We start from the raw sequence: 25,449 nt of genomic DNA, 5'->3' as shown, positions 1-25,449 counted from the left end.
CTCCGCGCCCCGGAAGCGCAGCAGCGGCCGGGAAGCGCTCCCGGCCCGGGCGCCCCGCAGCGCCCCCAACGGCGGCCGCGGGAACGGCGGGAGAGGGAGCCCGTGCCGGTGCTCCCTCAGCCGCAGCCCGTGCCCGGCGTTCAATCCGGCAGAGTCCGCGCCCGGCCTTCTCTCAGGCAGAGCCTGTGCCCGGCGTTCCCTCAGATCGAGCCCGTACCCGGCGTTCCCTCAGCCGGAGTTCGTGCCCGGCCTTCCCTCAGCCAGGGGCCGTGCCCGGCGATCCCTCGGCCGGGGGCCGTGCCCGGCTTTCCCTCAGGTCGAGCCCGTGCCCGGCCTTCCCTCAGCCGGGGTTCGTGCCCGGCGTTCCCTCAGGTAGAGGCCGTGCCCGGCCTTCCCTCAGCCGGGGCCGTGCCCGGCCTTCCCTCAGCCGGAGTTCGTGCCCGGCGTTCCCTCAAGGTAGAGGCCGTGCCCGGCGTTCCCCAGCCAGGGGCCGTGCCCGGCCTTCCCTCAGCCGGAGTTCGTGCCCGGCGTTCCCTCAGCCGGAGCCGTGCCCGGTCATGACAGCGATTCCCTCAGCCGGGGTCCCGTCCGGCAGCCGCTCGCAGGCAGAAATCTCCGGCCGGCGGACCCGGGTGTTCCGCGGTGCCCGGGGCATTGCGCCCCTGTTCGAAGCGCAAAACCACGAGCGGTTTACTCCCCCTCTGGCTCGTTCGGAGCTGCCTGGCAGCTTCAAAAAGTAGACGCGCTTTATTTTTAGAGGTAGAATCAGAGATTTGAAAGATGAAATCAAGTTTGAGTAAATGGAAGGAATTGGCATGCATCATCACTTAGTTCAGGTAATCATTTTTCCATAAATACATATATTATGTCTATTCTGATTATTTTTCCATTTTCTGTCTGGCACATTTAAAATAGTGGAATTTAACTAATAAAATAAGCTTTTCTATTACTTTTCAATTCCTGTTATAATAAAATTCAGTGTGAGCTAAACTAGAAGTAAAAATGGCTACATGGAGAGATGTATCATTTTCTTCTCCAGAGGAGTGTAAAGTTTAGGAATCTGAATAAACTAAGGTTACATAATTGCTTAAATAAACACCTGGGTAAGGTATAAAAGATAAAATTTAATATCTTACTCCACCAAGTCATTTAGAAGAATGTATTAGTAAACTTAAAGTTGTGCCAAATTAAATCTGTAAAAACACAGTATTTCTTGATTTTTTGGGTAATATTTCTTGTAATTTTTTTCCTTCTGTTATTGTTTCAGTTCCTATCATCAGTCTTAGTTTATATTTACTTTCATTGCCAGTAGCATAATCTATGTAGTCTTCCTCAGCCTCAGCAGCTGGTGTATTCCTTGAGAATCCAACCCAGTGCAGTAGGAGCCCTGCGTGGAATGGAGATGCTCTAAGACTGCAGCAATTTAATATTTAATGTGTGCACTCAAAAAGTGAGCTGTGTAAGCCAGAGAGGGATGACCACTGTTTCCCCCTGGGCTGCTGGAGTCAGCTCCATCCCATCCCTACTTTGTTCCATGGCAGCAAATCCTGCTGGAGTCAGCTGTATCCCTTCCCTCCTGCCTTGTGCCATGGCAGCAAATCCCACTGGAGTCATCTCCATCCCTTCTCTCCTGCCTTGTTCCATGGCTCAGCTTGCAGTTTGGATATGTGAGTTCATGGGTACGAGTTCAGGCTCCTTTCCCTGGGTGCAGAGATCACCACCACCTTGGCTGCCACCTTTCCTGCCTGCACCAGTGGCGTTTAACCCAAACTGCTCAAGAGTGAGCAGCTCCTCCTGGACAGGCAGGAGTGACAGGACAGGCTGAGCCACGCCACAGACAGAGCACTTCCTGACAGTCCAGCTCAGAACAGCTGTAGGAAATGTTTGCAAAGCGGCAGAAAGAATCTGCATTATCATTGTGTGGTGTTTTCAGAGAGGTCACAGCAGAAGGTGACTCCTTCCCCTTGCCAGGCAGGATGAAGGAAGACCCTGCTATGCTGAGCTCCCCAGCATTTCCCTGAGCAGGGTCTGAGGAAGGACCAGGCCAAATGTGTCAGGATGAGATGTCTACATTCAGTAATTCTCGTTTCCTACCCTACAGCTCTGAGTTAAAATTCGGCAGTGTGGGCAGAACGGCCCTTTCGTTGAGGTCTGTCCATTTGAAGGGTGCAGCACACTTGAGACAATTTCTGGGAATATCCAGTCAGGGTTGAATATATCAAACAAAAGGAGCCAAATTCCCCTCCTTGCTTATGTTCCTCTGCAGGCAGGGATGAGGTGTTGATCAGGCCAGAGGGGAAGTTAATTTGTTATACTACTCAGCAAAACAAGGAAATTCTTAAAATTGGTAGTATTGATTATCAAGTTAAATAATTTCTTACCAAAGAAACTAAAAAACAGCAGTGACTGTAGATTTTTGCTTGTGTTGGTTGAAATGTTTAGCTGTGTGTTTGTCCAGGACTTAGCAAGATGGACATCCTGGGCTGTGTCTTGGGGTGCCTGTTGGCTGCTGCAGTACAAACACAGCTGCAAGGCAGATATTGTGGAGGTACATAGAGCTGGGCATTGGGTCCTCAGTGTAAAGGGGGATTGCTGAGGAAGGTGTTTGCATGTTCAGCTTTCCCTAGGAAGGGAATTCATGTATGTGTAGTGATTGCTAACATATCATTCTGCTCAGTGCAACCTCATCTGTAACTTGACATTGCTTTTGGTGGAAGTATTTGTGAGAATCTACAGTGAGCAAGTGATAACAAATTCAATTAAATTATTATATTTCTAATGTGCACATTAACAGGGCATGAAGAAACTTCAATTGTGGTTCCAATTTCATCCCATCTTCTTAATTGTATGTGCAGTAACACCACACCTTGACATTTGCAAAGTGGCATCAGATCACCCCGAGTTTGAAATGTGATTCCCAGCCCATGATTATGTAAAATTAAACTGCTGCATAAGTACATTGGGAATTTGCAGGACAAGTCCTGCATCAAGGGACAAACAATTAACAACTTTATGAGTGCTTTCCAATTTGTTTTCAAAAGTACATAGAAGTAAGAAATAGTACTGTGTAGACATATGTTTAGGTTTGTTGAGCCTATTTCTGGATACTATTTTGAGTACTTCCATCAGCTGTGTAGTAGCAGACTTCACAAAAAGGTGTAGTATAAATCACTCTGGGTGTTAGAGCTGACAGCTTTAAATAAACACAGCTGACAGCTCAAATAGCTGTTCCATTGACAGTATGTGGTCTAAATGTGTTAACAAATGCGTAGACTCAGCAGTTTGGGATTAGTTTAGCAAATAAATTACAAAATAATGCTGTGATCCAGCAAAAAGCACAATGCCTGTGTATCCCTGGTCTGCACGCTTTGTTAACACTGCAACAGGCCTGTGGAGCTGTGTGGGAAAACACAACAGTGCAGCTGGAGCTGGGCTCCTGCTGAGACAGCCTTCACATCCCCCAGACTTCTTCTCAGAGTGATGTCAGGGAATGTGAGCAGCACTGGGGGTGTCGTGGTGAGTAATGGTTTAATAATGGATACATTTGCTTTGCAGGACCAGAGATTTCATAAAGGAAGGCAGTAACTTCACACTAGCTTGGGTTATGATTAAGAATACAAAGTTACTGAGTAGCAATTATTGAAAAACTGCTTTCAGGCAAAACTTTAGATATTGAAATTGTTTTGTTTGTTTAATGTTACTAGCTTGCATCTGAAGAAAAGCTAGGAAGAGAAGATGAGGAAGTGGCTAGGTAGTTAAAAGAATTTCAGCTCTGAAGATGCATTGTATTAATAAGTTACTTCCATTCTGAACACTGCAAAAAATGAGAATTACATTAAGAATGATGTCACAGTTTGACACATTTAAGACATGGCATTTTTCTGCTTAGAGGTTGAATAAAGCTACTGGGGTTCTTTATATCTTAATTCTAACTGTTCACAGACAGGGTACACTGGCATGAGGTGTTGGGGGTAGTGAATGTGAACATGTAACAACACTCTTGGGACCTCTATTTTAAGGGAATCATAAGTATTCTAGTGCTTTCTAAAAATGTATTTTTATAGCAGTTGTGTCTAGTGAATAATTGCATGCAATGTACAACTGGCAATTCTGAAAACCAGTTGCATCTTCTATTGCAATCTGTAAGCATGATTGCCAGTGATGGCTGAGTTCTGACTGCTGCCTTTCATGTCAAATTGTGGTGAATGCAGTAGATAGATTATTATTTCCATCCTATTCATTAAATATATATACTTACAGTGAGCACCCATACCCCTATGTTAAATGGGGGTTAAAAATGGTCAGTATATTTAGTTTTTCCTTCCTTGTCAGACAAGTATCTTTGTCAGTGAATAAATTCAGTTTGAGTTATTACTATCATATGGTTTATAAGACTATTCAAAAGTATGATTTAATGTTTCAAGGATCCTGGGGAAGTGATGTTTTAATTTTAAATGTTTCTTCCTACAAGTCAACAAGTTTTCCCTTACTTGAATCTGCTGGGGTGGGTGCTGTACTACTGGGTTTTTTAGGTACTTTTTTCCTGACGGAAAGCATGGAAACATTCTTTAACTGCAATACTTCAGATGTCTGAGAGATCTCAGAATATCTTGAGTAGGGCAAGTGTATTTTTCTGTTTGATGACCTGCTCCAGCATCCTACTGCATCTCAGTGGAGAATAACAGAATTTGTACTTTGCCTCTGGGTTTCTTTGTCGAGGTCCACAGTGCAAAGGCTGAGACATTGAAAGGAGCAGAGTGAAACTGCACCTGGAAAATTCTTTATTTTACAGGCATTTGCCTGCCTGATGTAACATGATTAGTCAAGGTCAGGACACTTAATTGTCAGTGAAATGGAGAGCAGTTTGTTTGTTACTTACATGTGAACTACTCCAAGACCCTTCTGTCATCAGAGTGGTTTCATTGCCAAGGACACACTTTATTTCTTGTGACTGTCCTGTGACATCCATCTTATGTTCTGAGAATGGCCATGCTCAGTTCATGGGTCAGACCCTTGGCTTGTGTAAATCTGAAGAGCTCTGTTTAAGTCACTGATATTCCAGAGATTTATATTCTAGAGATATTTTGTAATGTTAGAAGTAGTATCAAAATCCAGTGATTATTTTTTATCAGTTTATATTATTTTTATACAATAAAAGGAAAATTGTGATGACCATATTAAATGTATTGAGTCTACCAGTTTACAAACAACTTGTATGTCAAATTAATCTGCTTTAAAACTTCTTGAAATGATACAAAATTCTGTTTAAAATTGACAACTTTTAATAATTGTGGATCAATATGTACATTATTTTTAAACGCGATAGATGTTTCTTGTCTGGCTTGCCATTGCTTGGCTCCCAAAAGAATGGGTAGCTGCAGAGAGCACACAGGAAGAATCAGGGAGGAATCATTATGGAATTTGTTTTGGGTTAAGGTGTCTAGGCTGTCTTAGAGGATGGCACTGCATGAACTTTTCTTCACAATAAGAAGTTTAATTTATTGAACTGCTTTTGCTTTGGTGATGAGGATGTTTTAATCAACAGAAATTTTTCAAGTCCTGTTTTCTTAGTGTGTCTTGTCTACTGTTTGTTTGTGTGTCTTGCAACACAGAGGCTGGGAGAGCACAAAGGCCCAGCTTATGGAAGCATTAACTGGATGGACTCTGTGCCTCTGGTGCTCTGAAAGATACCTGGTCCTTTTCACAAATCCATTCAGACTCTTGCCCAGGAAGAGCTGGGTTATCTCATAAACAGTTCCATTCTGGGTCAGGTGCTTTTGTGCACAATTACCAGTATTCATAGAGACTTTTGATAAGGAAGAAATTAAGTCAATTTTGAATGTAGTCATTTGCAACACAGGAAGAAATGCATTGAAACTGCAGTGACTGAACTGTTCACTTAAAGTCTTCTGTTGTGTTGTGGTGCCTCTGCAAGCTGCATGTGTGTGACCTGCACCTTGCTAATGTTTAGAAAGCAACTGAAGGTATAAATACTCCATCAGAGCATCTGAATATCTCCTTTTCTAATGAGTGAATTAATTGTTTGCTCATAAAAAGGCATTTCTTCAGCATTCCCAGAGATGGATGCATTTGTAAGGGACATTTTTAATACATCAGTCCAGCCCATCAGGGAGAGTTGGAGCTTTCTCAACACGAATTTGTACAAATTCTTCCTCCACACTTCCGGTCCTCCCTATTAAGAAAACAAAATACCACCAAGAAGGTATCTTGCTTTCCCTCTGCTTCTTTAATACCTCACAGTTATCTGAAGCCTCAAGTCCTCATAGGCTTTCCTTTGGATTCTCTCTGCAGGAAAGCATGTGGCTTTTGCTTTCCTCATCTGCTAATTGGCTGATGCAAAAGAGTGGTTTAAAACTGCAACAACCTCATGCAGAAGCCACTTCTTAAACAAAAATATGTTACTGCTTTTCACTTGGAAATCAGTGAGAGATTTTACCCTCACCTATCTCACAACTGTATCTGAGCTCCTAGTCTTTGATGAAGATCTGAGTTTTCTGAGAATTTAAGCTTAATCCAGAAGGGCTGTTGTAAACAGAACCTCCACTCATTTTAAAAGATGTTCCATCTATGAAGATCTGATAAGTTTAAGACCTTGGAGGGATTAACAGTTTTGGTTTAAGAATTCTCATGTTTCAATACAGGAATCAAAAAAATAGACACAGGCTACAGTATATGATTAATTTTTATTGGATATTTTTAAGGGAAGTGTCTGCTAAAGTAGAGGTTAAAACATGGTAAATAGTCCACACAATGAAAAAAATCAGTAATCAGTGTTTCATTATGTTGCTAAGGCAGTGAAAAAATAACAGACACTGTCAAGTTAAATGAGGGATTCCTGATTTTAAAGGTTTGGGAGTGTCTCCTGCAGATTCATCCCAATTTTGTCTGGTTTGGTCCTTTTGAACCTCTAAGCCTGCACCATTTCCTGGAATTCTGTGAAAGAGAAGAGAATATTTACATGAAAGAAATATTAATATGAAAGGATTAGGAATAAAGGATTAGTGGCTTATCAAGAGATTTAGAATAGGAATGAACAGAAAAAATTTGTCTGATAGATGACCAGAGAAGAAACATGTGGATGAGAGGCATCACCTAAACATCCTCTTCTAAACAACATGTGGAAAGGCAGTGTGTTTTGCTGACTTACAGGGAATAATTAAATATTCAGAGTAGTTTTGGTCTTCTCTCTGCATAACACTGATCTTTGGCAAAAATAATGGAATGAGTTACATGGAATTTAAGTAAGAAGTAGTTAAGAGTTCAAGTTAAAAAAAATGAAAAGCGAGTCCATGTGTTACATTAACTGTTTGTAATGCTTCAGACATTGAGAAATGTTGATTTAGAGCATGGTCAAAAGCTAAAAACACTGTGCAGTTCCATGTGGTATGATCCTGGGGTGTTGAGTTATGCAATAAGATACTGTTATTTTAAAGATCCTTTAAATGTTTGGCTTCCATGAATTAGAGTATCTGGTCACATCCCTGAGTGACTGTATTAATATACAGATTGCTTCATAAATCATGTGTGTTTATTCTGGCATAGTTCCTAAGGAACTGGATTTAATTCCTTCCAAAAAAGAAACAGAAGAGTTCTGTCCGGCTAGTGCAGTGAGCTGGGGAATCTGCACGCTGGCACATTCCCTGCATGCTATTCCCTAAGCCCCTTTCATGCTCGTCTGGGCAGCTCACTGCTCTCATGGGGCAAGCTGCCATTAGCTGCAGGCTTTTTGTGTGTGTGTGTGCTTTGTCTCCAAAACAGAGCACAGAAATATGGAATTAGGAGATCAGGAGGTTTCTGCACCCTGCAGCCATTAAATCACACCAGTGTTTCCACATGGTGGGTGCAGTATGCTGCTTCCTCAAGCAGCTGCTCCTTCCTATCAGGATCTTAGCCTGCCACTGGAGATAAATAACAGCCATCCCTGCACAGATCCTGTTGTGGGATCTCGTACTTGTGACACTTGATCTTTGTTATCCTTATATGCAGAGCAAATACAGAGTTACCTGCTGCATATTGAGAATGATTTCAGTGCCCAGCGGAATGTCTGTGAATGAGCTAATGTATGAGCTGTTTGTTCTCCTGTGTACTGCTGCTTCTTTTGTCCTTGGTTTTACATTTGTGCATTCTAAGTGATGCCAGCACTGCCTTACATTAGAGTAAGGGGGAGGAGAAATAAGGGGCAGTTCCTTTCAGAGCAACTTGAAATATAAGAGTGAGTGGCAACAGGAAAGTTCCTTAAGGTTTTTACTTGCCTATGCAAAAGTAGTTGCAGAGATGAACATGTAAGATCAGGGACCCTTTCCACCCTTAAACAGGTTGTTACTCAAGGGTTTCAGTAAAATCACTGAGGGTACATTATTGTAGCATCAATATAAAAGAGAATCCCACATCACTCCAAACATCCTGAGGTGCCTCATTCTGTACTTAAAGCAGTCAATACCTTCAGCCCCGATTTTACCATCCCCATCATGATCTGCAGCTGCCAAGAAGGTCTTGGTTTCTGAGGCGGTTAACACTCGGGCTCCACACTCAAACCTCTGAAGGAAATACCTTGGGAGGAAACAACTTGGATTTAGATTTTCACACTGTAGTATTTTTATGGTTGTTGTACAATCAAACAGATCTCTAAAAAATTTACCACAATAGCCAAGTCCTTAAAACACTGCTTTGTTTGGCAAGCTAAATCTTATTTGTATGTATTTCTACTTTATAAGCACAACCTTGACTGAATTGATTCTGTCCACTATGAAAATCCAGCCCTAGGGTGCTCTTTTGTTCTATACTGAGCATAAAAGGCAGGTATTACTAATTTGCTTTTCTCTGTAAGAATTATCTATTAAATATATTTTTCACAATCTGCTGAAGGTTTTATCAACACTTAGCATAAATTGTGTTCACATTTACTGAAAGTTCTGGAATGGAAAAGTGCTTATTTTTTTAATATCTCCAAGTAGTTAACAAAATCCTTACTTGAGCTCATCTTCCTCAATAAAGCCACTTTGATCATTGTCGAGAATCCGGAAGATCTCCTTGAGCTGGCTGCTACTCTTTTTAGACATCCCACTGATCTGAAAGAATTTTTTGGGACTAAAGGAATCTGGAGCTGAAAATAAATTAATAAAGAAATTAACCCCAGACCACTGCATTCAGGGTTCCTAAATGGTCTGAGGATGATACTTTGTTACAATTTAATTGTTCTAAACATGATCAGTAGGTGAAGCCTGTCAAAGAATGAATGAATTTGCAATACTGCCCCATACCCTACTAAACATCCAACAAAATCATGTGGGGATAAGCTCCAAATTTGCAATATAAACCAGTTATGAACATACATACTGTGACAGCTGGGTAAAGAGATTACAGAAATCTGTTTAAAGTATGCACTTGTTCAGTATTCCTTTGGGACTGAGTAAAACTTGCCCCAGGTTACACAAAATAAGAGACTTTGAGATTTTTAATTGTTTTCTCACCTTGGCAGTCCCGCAGAGCAGCAGCGATGTCAGAAGGGCTTAGAATGTCTGTAAGGCTCATTTTAAACCTGTGCAAAATAGAATATTGCAAACAGAGTTTTGAAATACAAGTGCATGTTACAACAAATTGGGTTTTTCTGTGTTTTGAAGATTACTATGAGGTCAACAGGAGTAGACGTATCTCATTGATCAAAGTGACATCTCTGGTATTCTTTAACAAATTACAAGTTTTAGTACATTACTTCCTTAAAAAGAGCAGTTCAGAAATAATGGTTATTAATGAGATGGATTACATTAACATGTTGTGAGTTGATAATCAATATTTTATCATTTACCTGTAACCTATATAAATACAGCACATATTTAAACTCTATGCAACCTTTCATCTAATAAATAGTCTTACTGGAATGTATGGAATCTGGCAATGCTCGTAACAATATATGCAGTTGGAAAACAAAAGGTAAGAAAGCTTACTTCTATTATCTCCCCCAACAGCTCTGAAGAATAAAAAGAAAACTGATACTTATCTATGTAAAGCCCATCCATATGTAATTCCAGCAATTAAAATAAAAACCTTAGAACAATGGTTGTTGTACTTACTAATGGTGCAGCTCTGCACAGTAATTTTATTTAATTAATCTCAAATCAGATGCTCACCTTTAGAGTTTTCTCAGCTAGGTAAAGGAAAAATAGCTGAGGAGATACCAGGCAAAATAGTAATGTTGGCTCTGGCTTGCCACTCTGTCTTATAAAGGATTCAAAAGGTGACAATAACCACTACTTAGGTTACACTTCCATGGATCAAATGTTTGAATTGAGACTTGGCTCAAATTTCTTCCTTAACTAATTAAACTTTTCTTTCTATTTATATCCTAAGATAATATGGACAAAAAGAACAGTTTTTAAAAAATAAATCCACTAGTGTTTAATTAAGTACAACTCTGCCATCAAAGCAGCCTTTCAGCTCCAAGTATGTTAACAGGTAACCTCTGGACCTGAGAGTCACTCTTTGGAAGATGACTCCAGCAGTCAAACCCTTGTGAAAAGAAATGAATTTGTTTGTTCCCTGGGTCTGTTGATCCTTTGGAATGTATGAAGGAGGTTGGAGATGACAGATCAGAGGTGCCAATGTGTCATTCTGACAAAGATAACTTGTCACTAGGGTAGGGGAAAGCATTTTCTAATTTGGATGATCTTTCTGCAGTAAGCTTCATTTTGTATTTCCTGACTATTTTCTGAATTACAGAAACAGAAACCAGTGTCCTCAGTGAGAGAAAACTATGAGCTAGGTAAAACTGAATAAACTGATCTTGTCATCAGTATTCCTTGGAAGATTATATATAATCAGTTGGCCTACTTAATAATCCATTTTGAATATTTTGAATGACATGAAATCAATAATAGGCTTACTAGTTGTAGCAAGTTCTATAGGTTGTAGGAATCAGACTTTGTTAGTGTGGAAATAGTTGTATATACATTTTATAATACACTTGCACAATCTATTTCATTAATAACAAAATTTTAATTGTAGGTATAAATAAATGAGAGTTTATTATATATTTCAAGACTATTATTTTTGGAACAAAAAACCTTTAAGAAAATTCGTAACAGTAGATGGGAAGTTTTCCTTCTCAGACAAAAATCTGTTTCCATCTTTAAGGGGGTTTATATGGGCAAAATTCTAAGATGGAATGCTATAAAACTCACATGTATTTTGGTTAGTATTTATTATGTAGTAGTCAATTGTGGCATCTAAACTGATGTTCTCTTACTCCATGAACATTGTTTCATTTTGGAATAGCATGGAAATAGCACAGTATGCCAAAGATGTAATATTTTTATAGTAGCAACAGTTACAAATTATGCTGTGGAGCAGAGTAATAAATATGTCTAAGCCTTGATGTAAATTAAGGGACTATGGTGGGTTTACTCCTGCTTGGTTTAATGACAGTGAGAAAAGTGTAAATCGCAGCAAACATTCCATAGCACTGTTTGAATTGGGATAGAGAAATGCAAGGTGTAAGTAACACAAAAAGCAGACATAATTTAATGATACTTTTAACTTTCTTGCTACTTATTTTGTGTGTGAAGGAGCATGGCATAAATCACAAATATTCACACTTACCTTTGGTCCCAAATAGCAGCTGTCCAGGAGCAACCAGGCACTCATTCTATTGCTTCCAGTAGGAAAATTTGCTATAGTGACCTGGAAGAACACTTTACAGGTAAACCTAAGAACCCTGGGCTGTTGTAAATTAGCATTTTGTGATAAAACAAATTAAACAGTGCTGATTTGTACAAGCTGAAGCTCTGATCACAGATCTTTTGGTGTTCTTTCCATTTATCTTCTTCATTCAGTGCTATATATTCATTTTGCTTTCTGCCTGAGATTTCCATGGTATTATGATCAGTCAGGCAGTGACTGTGGGGATGAAGTTCATTCTGTGCTTTCTCCAGAACTATCCTGAAATAACTTTCATTCTCTTAGGTACCTTTTTATACTCTGTTGTATTTTCTCCTTTATGATCATCTCAAGTTAATATGAGTTTGAACAGAAGGGTTCTTTTTTTCCTGCCAAAATGTTTCAAGAGAAAAAGGTTTTTTTCAGCCCCTGTGACAATGCCATAGATGTTCCTTTACAGGAAACTTCCTTTGTTTCTGCGGGCTCCTACACAGTACTCATGGAATTGCTCTCTTTGTCTAAGTGTTTGACTTGCCATGCAACACTAATTATTGATGGTTAATGAGAACAAGGGAATTGAAATGGAGGAAAATGACAAGATCAAGGTGAGCATATAATGCTCAAGCTCAAAATAGATCTGCAACTAATTTGGGCATTGTTTAAAAATATAAGCACCAAATGTTCAAGGAATGACATCTAGTTACCTCATGCACTCTGCATAGCACAGAGTACTGAGCTGGTTTTATGTGTATTCAACAGCTGTAGAATAGCCAGAATTAGTATTATATTAGAATATGATCTCAAATAAAAGTGAGATAATTGCTATGATTGCTTTTGAAGAGATCTTTTAATGTTTGAAATTCAATGCTGGCAACAAAAGTGATGCTAATCCTGGCTGAAAGATGGTCTACAAAAGCCTAAAAGAGCTGAATTTCAGAATCAAGTTGATGTCACTGTACATTGATACAGGTGGGAATCTAGGGTTACTGGGTTTTATTTATTTATTAATGACACTTCATCTGAAGTACAGGTTTCCCTCCACTACAATTAGAATGCAATAATCAGGGGTTAGTATATTAAGGGATATTTTAATGAGATAATCTATTTTGCATCTAAATTATTTGCCTGTTTTGCTTCTTTCTTGGTTATGTGTTAACCTAGGTGGTTGTAATTACTTTATGCATTTAAAAACTAGAGATCTATGGGAGGGTTTTTTTTAAAAGATGTTATGCAAACAATGTAACACTATAATGAAAATCCTTAATAAATCAAACAAAACAACAGCTGCTAAGTGATGAGCAGTTAACAATAGCTCAAAATCTGACACAGAATCTTAGTATTGCACAGTTTCCAGGAATGTTTTGCACTCATTCCCATGAAATTAAAGAAAAAAATATTAACTTTTGTTTGGTTGTTTTGGGGATTTTTCTTTTTTTTCTCTACAGGAGACATGTAAAAGTTCTATTGGGTTGATCATCTGAATATTTATGTACTTGCATACCTAGTGTTGTTTCCACCTGAGATGTCTTTATTAAATAATATTAAAGGCTTTTTTTTTCAGACTTCCAAAATTAAACTTGAAGGTGTTACTCTGAGAAACACAGAATATTCATATTGATAAGTTCCTGCTAAGGTTCTAGGTTCTTTAGGAATCTAAGCATATGAAACAATTGTCTTCAAATCAAGTGCTATTTACTTCTCTAAGTATCAGAGGAAAGCTGTGTTTTGGTAAAGCATTGACAGGTTGTGGACTAGTCTTGTACCCTTTGTGTTCTGGTTTGCATAAAGTACAGAGTTAATTAGTAGTGGCAATCAACCAAAGCCGTGGCAGATGCAGAAGAAACATCAGCAGTTGTCTCAGGTGAGATCAGAGGAGAGGTGTTAACCTGAGACCAGCTACAATAGTGTAAAGAGATGCTGCAGCAGCTATTCTCAAACCCCCACAACTCCATCTTTCAGCCCTGGTTGTGTCAGGGCCAATGGTATCATGATCCTGGATAACAGATTCTGCCTTTGTAATGAGTTTGGAAGTAACTAAAATAGATACTCAGTAACCTCTGTGGTTGATAGTAGTGTTGATGTCTCAGTGGTGACAGCAGAGAATCTTAGTGTGTTCACAGCTATAATCATTGAAAAGGACCTTCACAACAAAATGAATTAAATCCTGCCACTTCAAGTTGTCTCTTAGGGCAAATGCTTTAATCCTAGAGAAATAAAGAAATAATTACAGCATTTAATTTGAATTGTTGCTTGGCCATAGTATTTTGCTATTTTTAACAGAGAAGTCTGAACACATGCTCTAGTATCTGACTTTTTTGCTACAATGAAGGAGGAAAGCCAGGCCCCCAGTGACAAGGCTTTCTTTCCCTGCAGCAGGCAGAGGACATTACCCAGAGCACTGAGCAGAAATCTGGACTAGAGAACCCAAGATACAAGATAGACTCTGCAGCACAGTGGGTCTGGAGCTAAAGGAAAACAGGTACTTCTCTCACGTTAGGGGAAATCCCAAGTGAACTTTCCTCAGTTCAGATTATGTCCTTATCAGTCTGTGAGAGTGAATTTGATTTCTGTTTGAAAATGACAGCAGAGTAGACTAACATAGCTGAGTAATAGTGTCACTAATTCATTGATTCTGGTCTGATAAACATATTTTTTCACTTAAAAAGCTGTCCTGGAAGATCTCTGACAGCATTTGATTTGTGTTTGTCTTTAAAAGCACTTCTAAGTTCTTCTGAGACTCAGTAATGCAATTTTCTGTCTCTGACCCTAAATGCAATTGTCTACCATGTTTCTGTCTGCTATCAGCATTATAGACAGTGTCAGATGGAGCCATCTTTAAAAATCTACATTGTTCAGGGTTTCTTTCTATTTTAGTAATAACTGCCTTAATGTTGGAGGCTGTGAAATAATCTGGATACTGCTATTGTGCCATGTAAAAAATAAATACAATCCTACTCTGCTGTTACCAAAGGCTCTTTGCACATTGGCTGCATTTCACTGTGCCCCACAGTGTAAGGAACCATGGTAAAATAAACCAAATAGCACTGAGGTGCTTCCAATCTCTTCTGTATTCACTGCATGTTCTCATTGATTTCAGTGGGATTTCAGACATTAATTTCAGCAATAGGAGGATGTGTAACCCTTAGTGAGGTTTGTAGTAAAATTACCCTGTAATTAGAGTTAACTTAATTGTAAATAGTCATCAAATGTCACTTTTTTAGCAGAAGTGGGCTGAAGAAAGGAGGTTCAGACAAACTGTTAAAACACATGCACCAAGCATGTGACAAAATTCCATTGACAAGCGGCAATCCAATATTTAAGGTCTCAGAGCTCCAAATGTCTGATTCCAGAAGAATGTTGTTCACTCTAAGGGACCCGTTTGGGACTCTATGTTTGTGATCAGGCAGCATTATTTCCAGCTGAGGCACAATTTGAAGAGCTTTCTTAAATCCCATGGTAAGTAGTAACAGAAATTTCACAGTGAACAAAACTCACACCTGACAGCCCATGTGAGGAAGAGAGGAAAAGAAATTGAGTGAGTGTATTCTTGTGCAAAGGAAGCAACATTTTTCTCCTCTGATCTGCTTAGTGGTAATGCTGGAAGAAGGAAAGGTCTAAAAACCTCTCTAGTCACAGGCTCTTCTTAACTTTCTGGAGTGATCACTGAAGCTGATACCAGACTTAACTTGTCATGAATTTTTTACTGTTCTTAATGGAATGGTAAGTGGTGAAATTGTCTTAGATTTGTAGGCCTAGCAGGCTAATCAGGGTGGAAGTAAGTGTGGTTAAATAAAGGAGCTGCCTGCTATCTCAGAAGTTATCTGAGCTGTCTGTGCCATTCTCTCTTATTTAGCCATGAATGTTGGTACAATGCTTGAAAATGTCTGGGTGACCCATTTTGCATGATGAAAACATTAAACATAATATCAGCTGAGAAACAAAGCATTTTCTGAGAATAATGAGAGCTTTTAGCCCTGCAGTCAGGCTGCAGTTATAATTCTGCAAAATTCCCTTTTTTAATTGCTCTTCTGAGATGACATTGAAATAATGAATGTCAATTTGCTTGATGGATGATTCTTTTTTCACTCTTATAGAAAATTCTACAATATTAGGACCTGATTCATTCATTAGAGTTAATGGAAATATATTTTTGGCTAATGTATAGAGCATGAACACATTACTGAGTATTCATTAAATTCTTGTAGATTGCTTTAACTTTGTGTAATATGATGATTTCCCCAACATTGTATTGATATTTCCTTCCTTCTCCATAATGTCTCATCATAAAATATGTTGTGCATCCGAACCACAATAGCATCAGCAGGCAATTTTGAAATTAAGATTTTTGATCTGCAAGTATTGTAACATCTTCTTAAATACCTCCAACAAATACAGTATGAGACACTCATACCAGTTTTTGCAAGATTATTATCAAGAATGACTTTTCAAGAGCTCCAAATTTTTTTTCAAAAGTATGTAGGAGCAACTGTAGTGTTGGAAGTATAATGTTTGGGTTGGTTAAAGCCATCTAGATTTTTTAAAAGGCTGTTTGGCTGTATGTTTATTTTGGTCACATATCTAATACAAAACCCTGATACACTGTGGTGTTTCATTAGGTACTATTATCAATGAGTTCATTTTTGTAGCCCAGTTTGATTGCTCTGTGTGTTTATACTATGACAAAATTGTGGTGGCATCATCACACCCACGCTTTTCAACCAGAACCCTAACCTAGTGCACAAAATAAACTTCAATTAGTGAGAACCTACTCAGAATTTTGCATTCTCCCCATTCCTTATGTCTGTCTTGCTATTTCAATCTGTCTGTAAAGAAAAGAAAGATTAATTTCTTAGCAATTTTTTATGGCACTCTTCATTTTATGATTCTTTCCTTACACACATTGATGCGTTTTACAACCCTGTGAGGTGTGGGCATTGTGTTATTCTCAGTGCTGAGAAGAAAAGCAGCAGAATGTTGATTATTTAGGCAACATTCCCCCATTTGCTGTTATGGAGCACTGGGGACTGGTGTTTTTGAAGTGCTTTTTTCAGAGGTGGCAGGTGGGACACGAGGAATGTTCTGGAATTCATTCAAGCACACAGAACACTGTTTTAGCTTCTCAACAGTGGAACAATAGTGCCATCAGGTGGGCATGAAGGTGAGGGATTCCTTGGGGAATTTTGAATGTATTGCTATTTCAGAAATCTAAATTAATCCTGGATCCAGTTGATCTTAAAATGATGACTTAATTAGTGCAAGCTTCTGCAATATACTTAGTCTCTGAAATACAATCACTTGCATAATGAATGACAGAAAAACATATGGAATATTAAAATACCTCTTGATTAAATACCACTGCTACCAGTTACCATAAACAGGTTTTACACCTGGACATTTTATTATTTCTGTTTTTTTTACAACATATGCTAGCTATTTATGCAAATATTGAAAATTCAATGGCCCACAGAGATGCTTTCAATTTCTCCTCTTAATATTTATGTTTATATCTTTAATGCCCTAAATTCAGATGTGAAGAGTGGATTCCAGTTCAGTCCCTCAGCGGCATAGACCTTCTGCTTAAAACACCTGGCAGTGTGGCTTAAGTAGTGCTTGAACCACTTCAGATGGTTTCCAGCAATGTGAAACCACTTGCCAACAGTTGTTCATGATATTTCAGGGTACAAAATGTGTAAATAAATGGTAGGTTTGCAATAAGAAAGATTGTTTATGGCACATCTATCTTGTTGTTTATCTTGACTGCTGACTACGATTTGACCAGTGCTTGAAACTCTGAAAAAGAAGAAAAAAGAGTAATAAAATGGGACCTCTGTAATCACACAGCCCAAAATTTTCTCTCCCAATTTTTAGTGTTAAAATGGGAAACTAATGCTGCTTCCTCTGATAAACATTCCTTAAAGGCAGCACATTGTGTATTTATAACAATAGATACTTAAGGCAAAGCAAGTATTGCATTTAAGTGTCACATTGTATCACAGTTCACTAGCAAAAAGCAGTGAAATTATAGACTGAATTTAGGTTCCATTCCTGAAAAAAATCTCCATAGATGAGAAAAGGGACTGACCACTTTAGCCAGGGGCAGAGTTGAGACCTGTTTCTGTGTTAGATCCTCTCTATAATTCAGCAGATCTGAGCACCTCAGCATCAGATCCATGACATCCAGTACATGGAGCAGGGCAGGTGCCTAGAGATGCCTTTAGGAGGTCTCAGAGGCAGGTATTATTATTTTAATAAGGGCAGTCTTACCATCCACTCCAATTTTACCATCTCCATCACTGTCCCCTGCTGCCAGGAATGCCTTGGTCTCAGCATCAGTCAAAGCTCTGGCACTGGCTGAGAAATTCTTCAGGAAAAGTCTGGTAAAGGTGAGAGAGCAAATGAGAGAGACATTGTACTGAAAGTGTTCAGGGTTTGGGTTGGTGATAGCTGCAAAATTTCAAGCATGATTCAGTTCTTGAGAACTATTTCAATGGTAAAACTTCCTCTAACTTTGTTGAGAGTAAGGGTAAGGAAGAAAGAGGATGCTTCTTCACAGCCTAAAAAAAAATCTTGATGACATCTTGGTTTCATTGAATTAAAAAGACAAAATTAAATAATCTTCTGTAGTGGCAGGATTCATCTTCCCTCCCTTGTTATCTTCCTTCTTTCTCCTAAGATGCAGTGTCTCAGCAAGAGTTTCTCTAACCTTACTTTTAACTTCAAAGTCTGATGAATGTGATCTGGAAGGTAGAATTCATGTGACAGAAGAAAGATGAGAGAAAAATGGCCCTTTGAATTCAGTCTGGTAAAAAAGTCTTGCAATAATAAAAAGCAGCTATAGCAGAAATGCTATTTTTATCTTCACAGTCTGTCAGTTATTGCTACATGAAACAAATATTTTCAGTGCTGTCAGAGAGTTTCCCCATTGTGATCCAATTTGACTTGCAGCTCCTCCAGTACCAGCACTCACACGCAGGTGCACAAACACATGATTATCTTCCATCCAAAGAGGGATGAGGAAAGGGAATATTTCTGATCTTATCATTCATTTTTAGTGATATACCACAACCCTGTCAGTAACTTTTTTATTTACTTACTTCAGTTCCTCTTCCTCAATAAAGCCACTCCTGTCCTGGTCAAGAATTCCAAAGACTTTGGCAACTTGCTCTTTGGACTTGGAGTTGAGACCCACTTTGACAAAAAAGGTTTTGTAATCAAATGAATCAGCAGCTGAAATAAACAGATGGAAACAAGGAGAGACGAAGAAAAGTAGTCAAAAATCTGGAACAAAAAAAATTAACTTTTTGATCAAAAAGCAGCAAACTATTCTGCAATACAGTGAGGGTAATTAAAAATACCAAGTAACAGTCTTTGATTTTCCTGAGTTTATATCAGATAAATGGGATTTTTCCATCAATGATGTCTGATAACTAGGAAAGTCATGAAATAATGACCGTGGTCTTTGGCATGCATGAACATACCCTTGTAAATAGATAATTCATTGAAAGACATATTTGTAGAACTTGATGATAAATATTGGGCTTGTATTGAAATCAGCAGTAGTTTTATTATTATTCTCTGAAAAAACAGGATTTCTGACTCAGGATTCAGCCTTTGGATTTTTTTATCCTTAAAATTGCTGCAGTGCACAAATGATGGTAGGTACCTATAGCTTGGTTGGCCAAGATTAAAACTTGCATCTGTTCCATTACCTTGAGTCCTTTTTCTGTTTTTAATAAGACAGAGTTTTCTGTTTCCATTGGAATTGGGACTTTGGGGTAGCAAGGACAAAGGAATTTGATAGATAAACTCCAAAGCTAAATTTAAAACATAAATATTACCTTGACAGCTCTGTAGACCAGCAGCAATTTCAGCTTCTGTCAGGATACTGGAAAGAGCCATGTCAAGAAAACTGCAAAATGAAAAATACTGTTGGGTAGAGTTGCCACTGCTCTTGCTCTCTGAGCTGTGGAGGTGGCCCCGAGGTGAGCCCAGGTCCCAGGGCAGAGCAGGCGAGCTTCCCTGCAGGAGCCAGCTGTTCCATCCTTAGTCCAGATACACATTGTGCATCTGGTATTTCCAGTTAAATCTTCAGGTGTACAAGCTGAGGACAAATCCAAATCTATTCATAGTACTTCCCAGCATTTGGGCATCTTTGGTTATTTCCATGCATTTTTTGTGTGAATTATTGTGATGTCTTCTAAAGTTCCAGAGAAAACATTGAACTCACCTGGCCACTTAGTGTTCCTCAAGCCAAGAACAGAAAATATTGTCAGGTAAGAGATCAGCAGAGTCCTCTTGACTTAATTCTTTTTCAAATGACATAGGGAAGGACTTATATAGACCTTAGTTAAGTCCTCTTGACCTTTTAGAGAAGTCCTAGAGGCACGTGATGGCTCAGATACCCCAGGGGATAAATTACTGTGGCTGACAAGACCTGCTAGCTAATCAGATTGATATTTATATCCCAAAGGAATGTGCATGGTGCTTTAGACAATATGTAAGGTTTAGTGCCATATGAAGTAAATCCTCTCAGCTTGCACATATTTTAGTGAAATGAATTTTTTAATGCATAAATGAAAAAATACATATTTTTTTTTATGGTTTAATGATAGCTAGAAATTGACATCTTCAAAGTAGACTTTAAGGGCCCAATCCTGAAATGAATTACCCATGAAACACTACTCCTGCAGTTGCCCTAGTAGTCTTCAAAACATACTAATACTGATACATTTGTAATAGATATAGCTGAAATACAAGTACAAGCTCAAAGACAAAACTTCTTCAGCCCAAATTACTTTTAATAAGTTGTTATATAAGCTTTGGTAGCTATAAAAGTCTAATCTTGACAGCATTTGCTCAGCAGTAATTAATTGCATGGTGCAAATTTAAAAATCATCCTAGTAACTGTGTCCATTTACAGAATGAAGGTTGTCAGTTGCTCAGCAGGACACAGGAGAGTGGATCAGTTATGTCCAGGAGAGAAACAGAGCAGTGAAATCAATCATATTTGCTTCTTCCTTGCTGCACTGAAAAGACAAACTTTTGTAAGGTCTCAAACAGTGACTAAGCTCAAACTGCAGTTTTTCTCTTACTGGATATTAATAGGAACCCCCAGTCAGTTATCTCATGGAATTTATTGGAACTTAATGGCCTTGAGAATAGTTGAAATAGGGCAGGGGTGTAAAAAGCCATTAGGAGAACATTTCACACTGACACACACATAAATATGGCTGGAGTATTGCTTAGTTTTAAATAACATTTGAGTGATGAGAACATTTAAAACAAAGCCTATCCTCTAATCACTATGATATAAAGCTGCTGTCTTTCAAAAAATAGGTACATGAAAATAAACACAAAACATCATCTATCTCAGTTCCCCTTGATTTCTTCCAGAGAGGAATTTTTAAGAGAAACACTGGCTATGTGAATTCTAAACCCATGCTATGTGCTAAATTGAAAATTGTGAAAACTAACTTTTCTGGATGATATAGCATCAACTGAACAAGTCACTTTTAAAGGCATTTTATCCTGAACAGGTGGAAATATAAATTAAATTATTCCATTTTTCCGTTGGGAATCTAGCTGTGCCTTTAGGTCGGGTACCTAGGAAATAATCAAGAGCATGGCCTGGGATCAGAGAAAATCTGATAATTGTATGGAAATGACTGATCATTCAAGTAAACGTTTTGAGGAGACCACACTGAGATTACAAAGCATTTATAGTGAAGAGGTTTGGAGTATTTCTGTGGAAAACCGCCACTTGCCCGAAGGTGGCACCAAAGACAGGCGAGTCCAGCCATGACAGCTCTGCGGAACTACGGGTGAGGGAAAACCGAGGACCAGGATGAGAACAGGATAACAGGGGGATGTTCATCAGAGAGGGAGAGAGGAAGAAACAGGTATTTAAAAGAAAAAAAGTCTAGCCTAGCAAATCACTTGAAAAAACAGGAATATAAACAGACTAGACTGATAATCTGAGATAATTCCTGAGGACTTTCCTTTCATGATGATTTAGAAGAGCAGGTTACTTCATCTGCCTAACAAAAACATTTATTTTTATGTTGGCTAAATTTTCCAGTCCATTATGGAGATCATTGAAAATATAAAATCTATTTGTTCTGTAAGCCTGGGAGTTAAAGCAGGAAGTCAGTGTCTAGAAAATACAGCTGATAAATACGTCATTGTGATGGAACTGATGTGATTCCCTTTGAGTCAAATATTTGCATATTCTACTTGGACAGAAGTTCCCCTTTGATATAATTTGTAATAATAATAATAATAATAATTTGTCAATAATTTGTAACTGCAGGGAAAGGCTACCTTCCAAGGGTACCTTCTTTTCCTATTGTAACTGGATCGGTGATCTGTTTTTCTCTTCTGAAGCTTGATATATAAAACTGATTTTCTTGTTTTCATGAGTGTAGGACATGTTGACAAATGAATCAAAAGCTCTGGAGCAGCCGTATCTCAGCTGCTGATGGGCTCTATAGCTCTTTGCTGCAGAAAGTGTACCAGAAAGTCCAGATCAATGTAATGGTATCTTTCTGTGCTTATGATCAAAACTAATGTGGAAATTAGGTTTCATAAAATGTGAACACTTTAGTTCATGTTCTCCAGTATCCTCTTATTAAAATCTTTAAAAATATGTGAAAAATTGAGCATGGAAATGTTAGGTACATGTCTGTTCGGGGATTTAATCAAGATGTGTCTATTTCAGTAACTCATTCCAGGAAATTAATCTGGCCTTGGCCCCCTCTGCCCACAGTGTTTGTGTGAAGAGTTCCAGGCACCTCTGATGATGCTGCATCAAAGATTTTCCACATGGGCTGGCTGCTAACTCAAAGAAGAAACTGTACCAGTCTATGTGTGCAATGAATGTTCTGACATCCCCATGCCCTTTCTGTGCTTTCTACTTGTTAGAAGATGACTGAGATTTCAAGCAGTTGGAGAGCTGAAATTGAATCTCAAGTTTACAAATGGCTTTTGGATTGGGATTTCCAAAGGAACATGAAGTTAGGGGGCAGCCAGCTTCCACTAAATACCAGGAGGTTTAATCTCATGCATGGTTCTGCTCCTCTTTCAGGGCAACCCAACATTTTGGTTTAAGAGAGATGGTGAATTCAGTGGCTAGAGCACTAGGGTGGATTTGGGATTGTGGCCCTGGCCCTCTCTATCCTTTTCCAGGAGCTTGTGTAGGACTGTAGATTTCTTTGCCTTTTGCTCCTGCTTAAAGGGATCATAGCACATCTTTATTTCATAAGAAGTATAGGGAGGATTAGAGAATAAACTGCTCCCACAGGGTGATCAAGGCACCGAAGTGTCTGAGAACTCACAGTCCTAGTGGAGCTCAGATCTACCACTCACAATTTGGGTTGCTCTTTAGTTGTTTTAAATGAAGGTAAAACACACAAACCACTTCTCCTTTATGCTGGGAACTATGAAGCAGTTTTATACTGAGTGTTATAGTGAGTAGGATGGTCTTACTCTGAACCTGAGAGCAGCTGATCAATATGAAAATACTAGGAGTTGTTAGATTCTTTCTGATTTGACATAGCATAAACAATTTCGAACAGAATTTTAGTTTTTAACTGTGTACTCAGCAGTGTTTTATTTGTTTAATTAATTCATAGCAGCTTGATACCGAGGATTTAATCCTTACTTATCAGATTGCTCTGGGAGGTTATAGAATCTCTATCCCTGACGATACTCAAACTCATTTTAGTCCTTCCATCCCTCCCTTCTGAGGGAGTGATTGGACCAGAGACCTCCAGAGAACCTTTCCATCAGGAATTACTCACTGGTTCTGTACCTTAATTATGGTAACATTGTGGTACCAACCATGTGTCTCTTTGGTACTTCAGTTGGCATTCACATAGACATCCTACAATTGAAGCTTTCTCTAGCATGATTGCATTGTCAAATTCTGAGAACACTCCATGATCCATAAAAACCTGAAAGCTGCCACTGACTTAAGTTAATTAAAATGAACCTTGCCAGAAAACGTCACATTTTTTGAATTTGTTTCCTTTAGTTGAAAAGTGCTCTTTTCTAATTTGGTTAAAATGTGGATCTAAAATGTGGATCCTAATGCCAACAGAAACCTTAACAGAGAGTAGGTGGTATTTTTGCTGAAGCTTATGGGCTTTTTTTAAAATTGGGGACTTCTTGGATTTTTATTATAATTCCTTCAAATGAAATGGCTGGATAATTTTAATAAGATTTAAAACACATCTTCTTGCCACTATTTAAGAAGAACAGGTTTTCTTGTCAGCATAGGTGAAGTTGCAGCACACAAAAGGATTTGCTGATTCTTGGGAGTGCTTCATTCCCCTGTGGCAGCACAAGGCAGTGATGTGCAGTTGTTCAGCATCTCTGAAATACAGAATGGGCCACTGTGCAGTCTTGCATTTCTTGCATTCCACATGAGAGTCTCAGAGGTGCAAGGAATGCAGTGTCAGGTCTGTCACTTCTGGTACTGTATGTGCTATGTGCTCGTGAGCCAGTGAAGGATAGTTTAGTGATCAGCAGTGTGAAGAGCTAATGTATATATTACATCTGGGTATTGCTGCAGATCTAGGTTGCCCCAGGTTTTTTCTTCGACAGGGAAATAATTAAGGTAAAAGGAGCCAGAGTCTCATCATTATGCAAAATATTTCAGTGCTGCAATTAACAGCAGCTATAATTTAAGCCCAGATTTAACATCAAAGGCAGTGGGGATAGAATTAGGATTTATATTCATTACAATTCTGCCAAGGCTTCAGTGAGTCTGATTGCTAGAATTCCTCTTTTGCATTAGCCATCTTAAATCGGTCGACCAGCTCTCTTACATGCCTGGGAATGAGGGAGCTGTGCTTGCCTCACATAATCATCTTGCAATTCATGGAAATGCCAACACTGGCTGTTACATTAAAGTTCCAAAGGCTTTGTTTCTTCTCGTCTTCAAAACAGCTGCCAAATCATAATTATCATTCAGTTTTAGTGGAGGGTAATAAAACTACAGTCTGCTTGTGAGCTGGAGCCACAGCATGGGATGTGGGGAAGGAAACACAAAATCAGGGTGGGGAAATTTCTGACACACTCAGCCAGACATGCACAAGATCTACTCAGCCTGCTGACATCTGCATTTAGCCATGAATATTTTTTACTTTGTCCATTAATGAAGACAATGCTATAACCAACTCTAAATCTTGTAAGACACTTCTCAAAGGGAAGACTAGTTCTTAGTTTTCAGACTGAAGAAAACTGCTGATATTATGGAACATATAGATAATAATTCATATAATAAATGAAAGACTTGAGTAAAGGTCATTATTTAATAATGTAAGAGGTTTAAGGTAATCAAACTGCAAGATTGGCTGTAGTTTCATGTGTAGAAAACACAGAAATTCACGGATGAGACAAATATTAATGTTTTGTAAATGTTAAGAGACAATAAGCGACAGGCTCATGATTCATGGAAAAACCTCCAGGCCTGTGGCCCAGGTTGTCAGGGGACCATGACTTGTGACAGTGTCAGAGTAGGATTAGACCCTTCTCCTCTATCTCACAGCTGCCTTAGATTTCATGAAAGATAAATCTTCTTAAGGGAGAGTCACATTTTAAGCCATAAACACTTTCTGGCGATACGATTACTCTGTGGTCTACTACTTTATTTTGAAAAATTACCCACAAATTTATTCTGTGCTTTGAGCTAGGTGTGAACGTCTCTTGAATGTCTTAATTTTTTTCTCATATTCTCAGGGTTGGGACTTAATATGAATTAATTTTAGCTATCTT

At 38.8% G+C, this 25,449-nt stretch overlaps 2 protein-coding genes across 2 annotated transcripts; both read right to left on the bottom strand.

Moving 5' to 3' along the window:
* Positions 1 to 6,928: 6,928 nt before the first annotated feature.
* On the bottom strand, positions 6,929 to 9,552 carry LOC311160041 (parvalbumin, thymic CPV3; the record flags this gene model as incomplete). Its single annotated transcript, XM_084216495.1, has 4 exons — positions 6,929 to 6,954; positions 8,462 to 8,571; positions 8,992 to 9,124; positions 9,492 to 9,552. 4 exons carry the CDS (start codon positions 9,550 to 9,552, stop codon positions 6,929 to 6,931), a joined length of 330 nt encoding a protein of 109 aa, XP_084072621.1.
* A 7,885-nt stretch (positions 9,553 to 17,437) lies between these two features.
* Positions 17,438 to 19,572, bottom strand: LOC311160102 (parvalbumin beta-like; the record flags this gene model as incomplete). The annotated part of the gene is made up of 4 exons (XM_084216584.1): positions 17,438 to 17,463; positions 17,938 to 18,047; positions 18,768 to 18,900; positions 19,512 to 19,572. 4 exons carry the CDS (start codon positions 19,570 to 19,572, stop codon positions 17,438 to 17,440), a joined length of 330 nt encoding a protein of 109 aa, XP_084072710.1.
* Between the last annotated feature and the right edge of the window lie 5,877 nt (positions 19,573 to 25,449).

This window comes from Fringilla coelebs (assembly GCF_963513975.1).
Source record: "Fringilla coelebs genome assembly, chromosome: 16".
NCBI lineage: Eukaryota > Metazoa > Chordata > Aves > Passeriformes > Fringillidae > Fringilla > Fringilla coelebs.
This window is presented reverse-complemented; position numbering and strand designations above follow the sequence as displayed.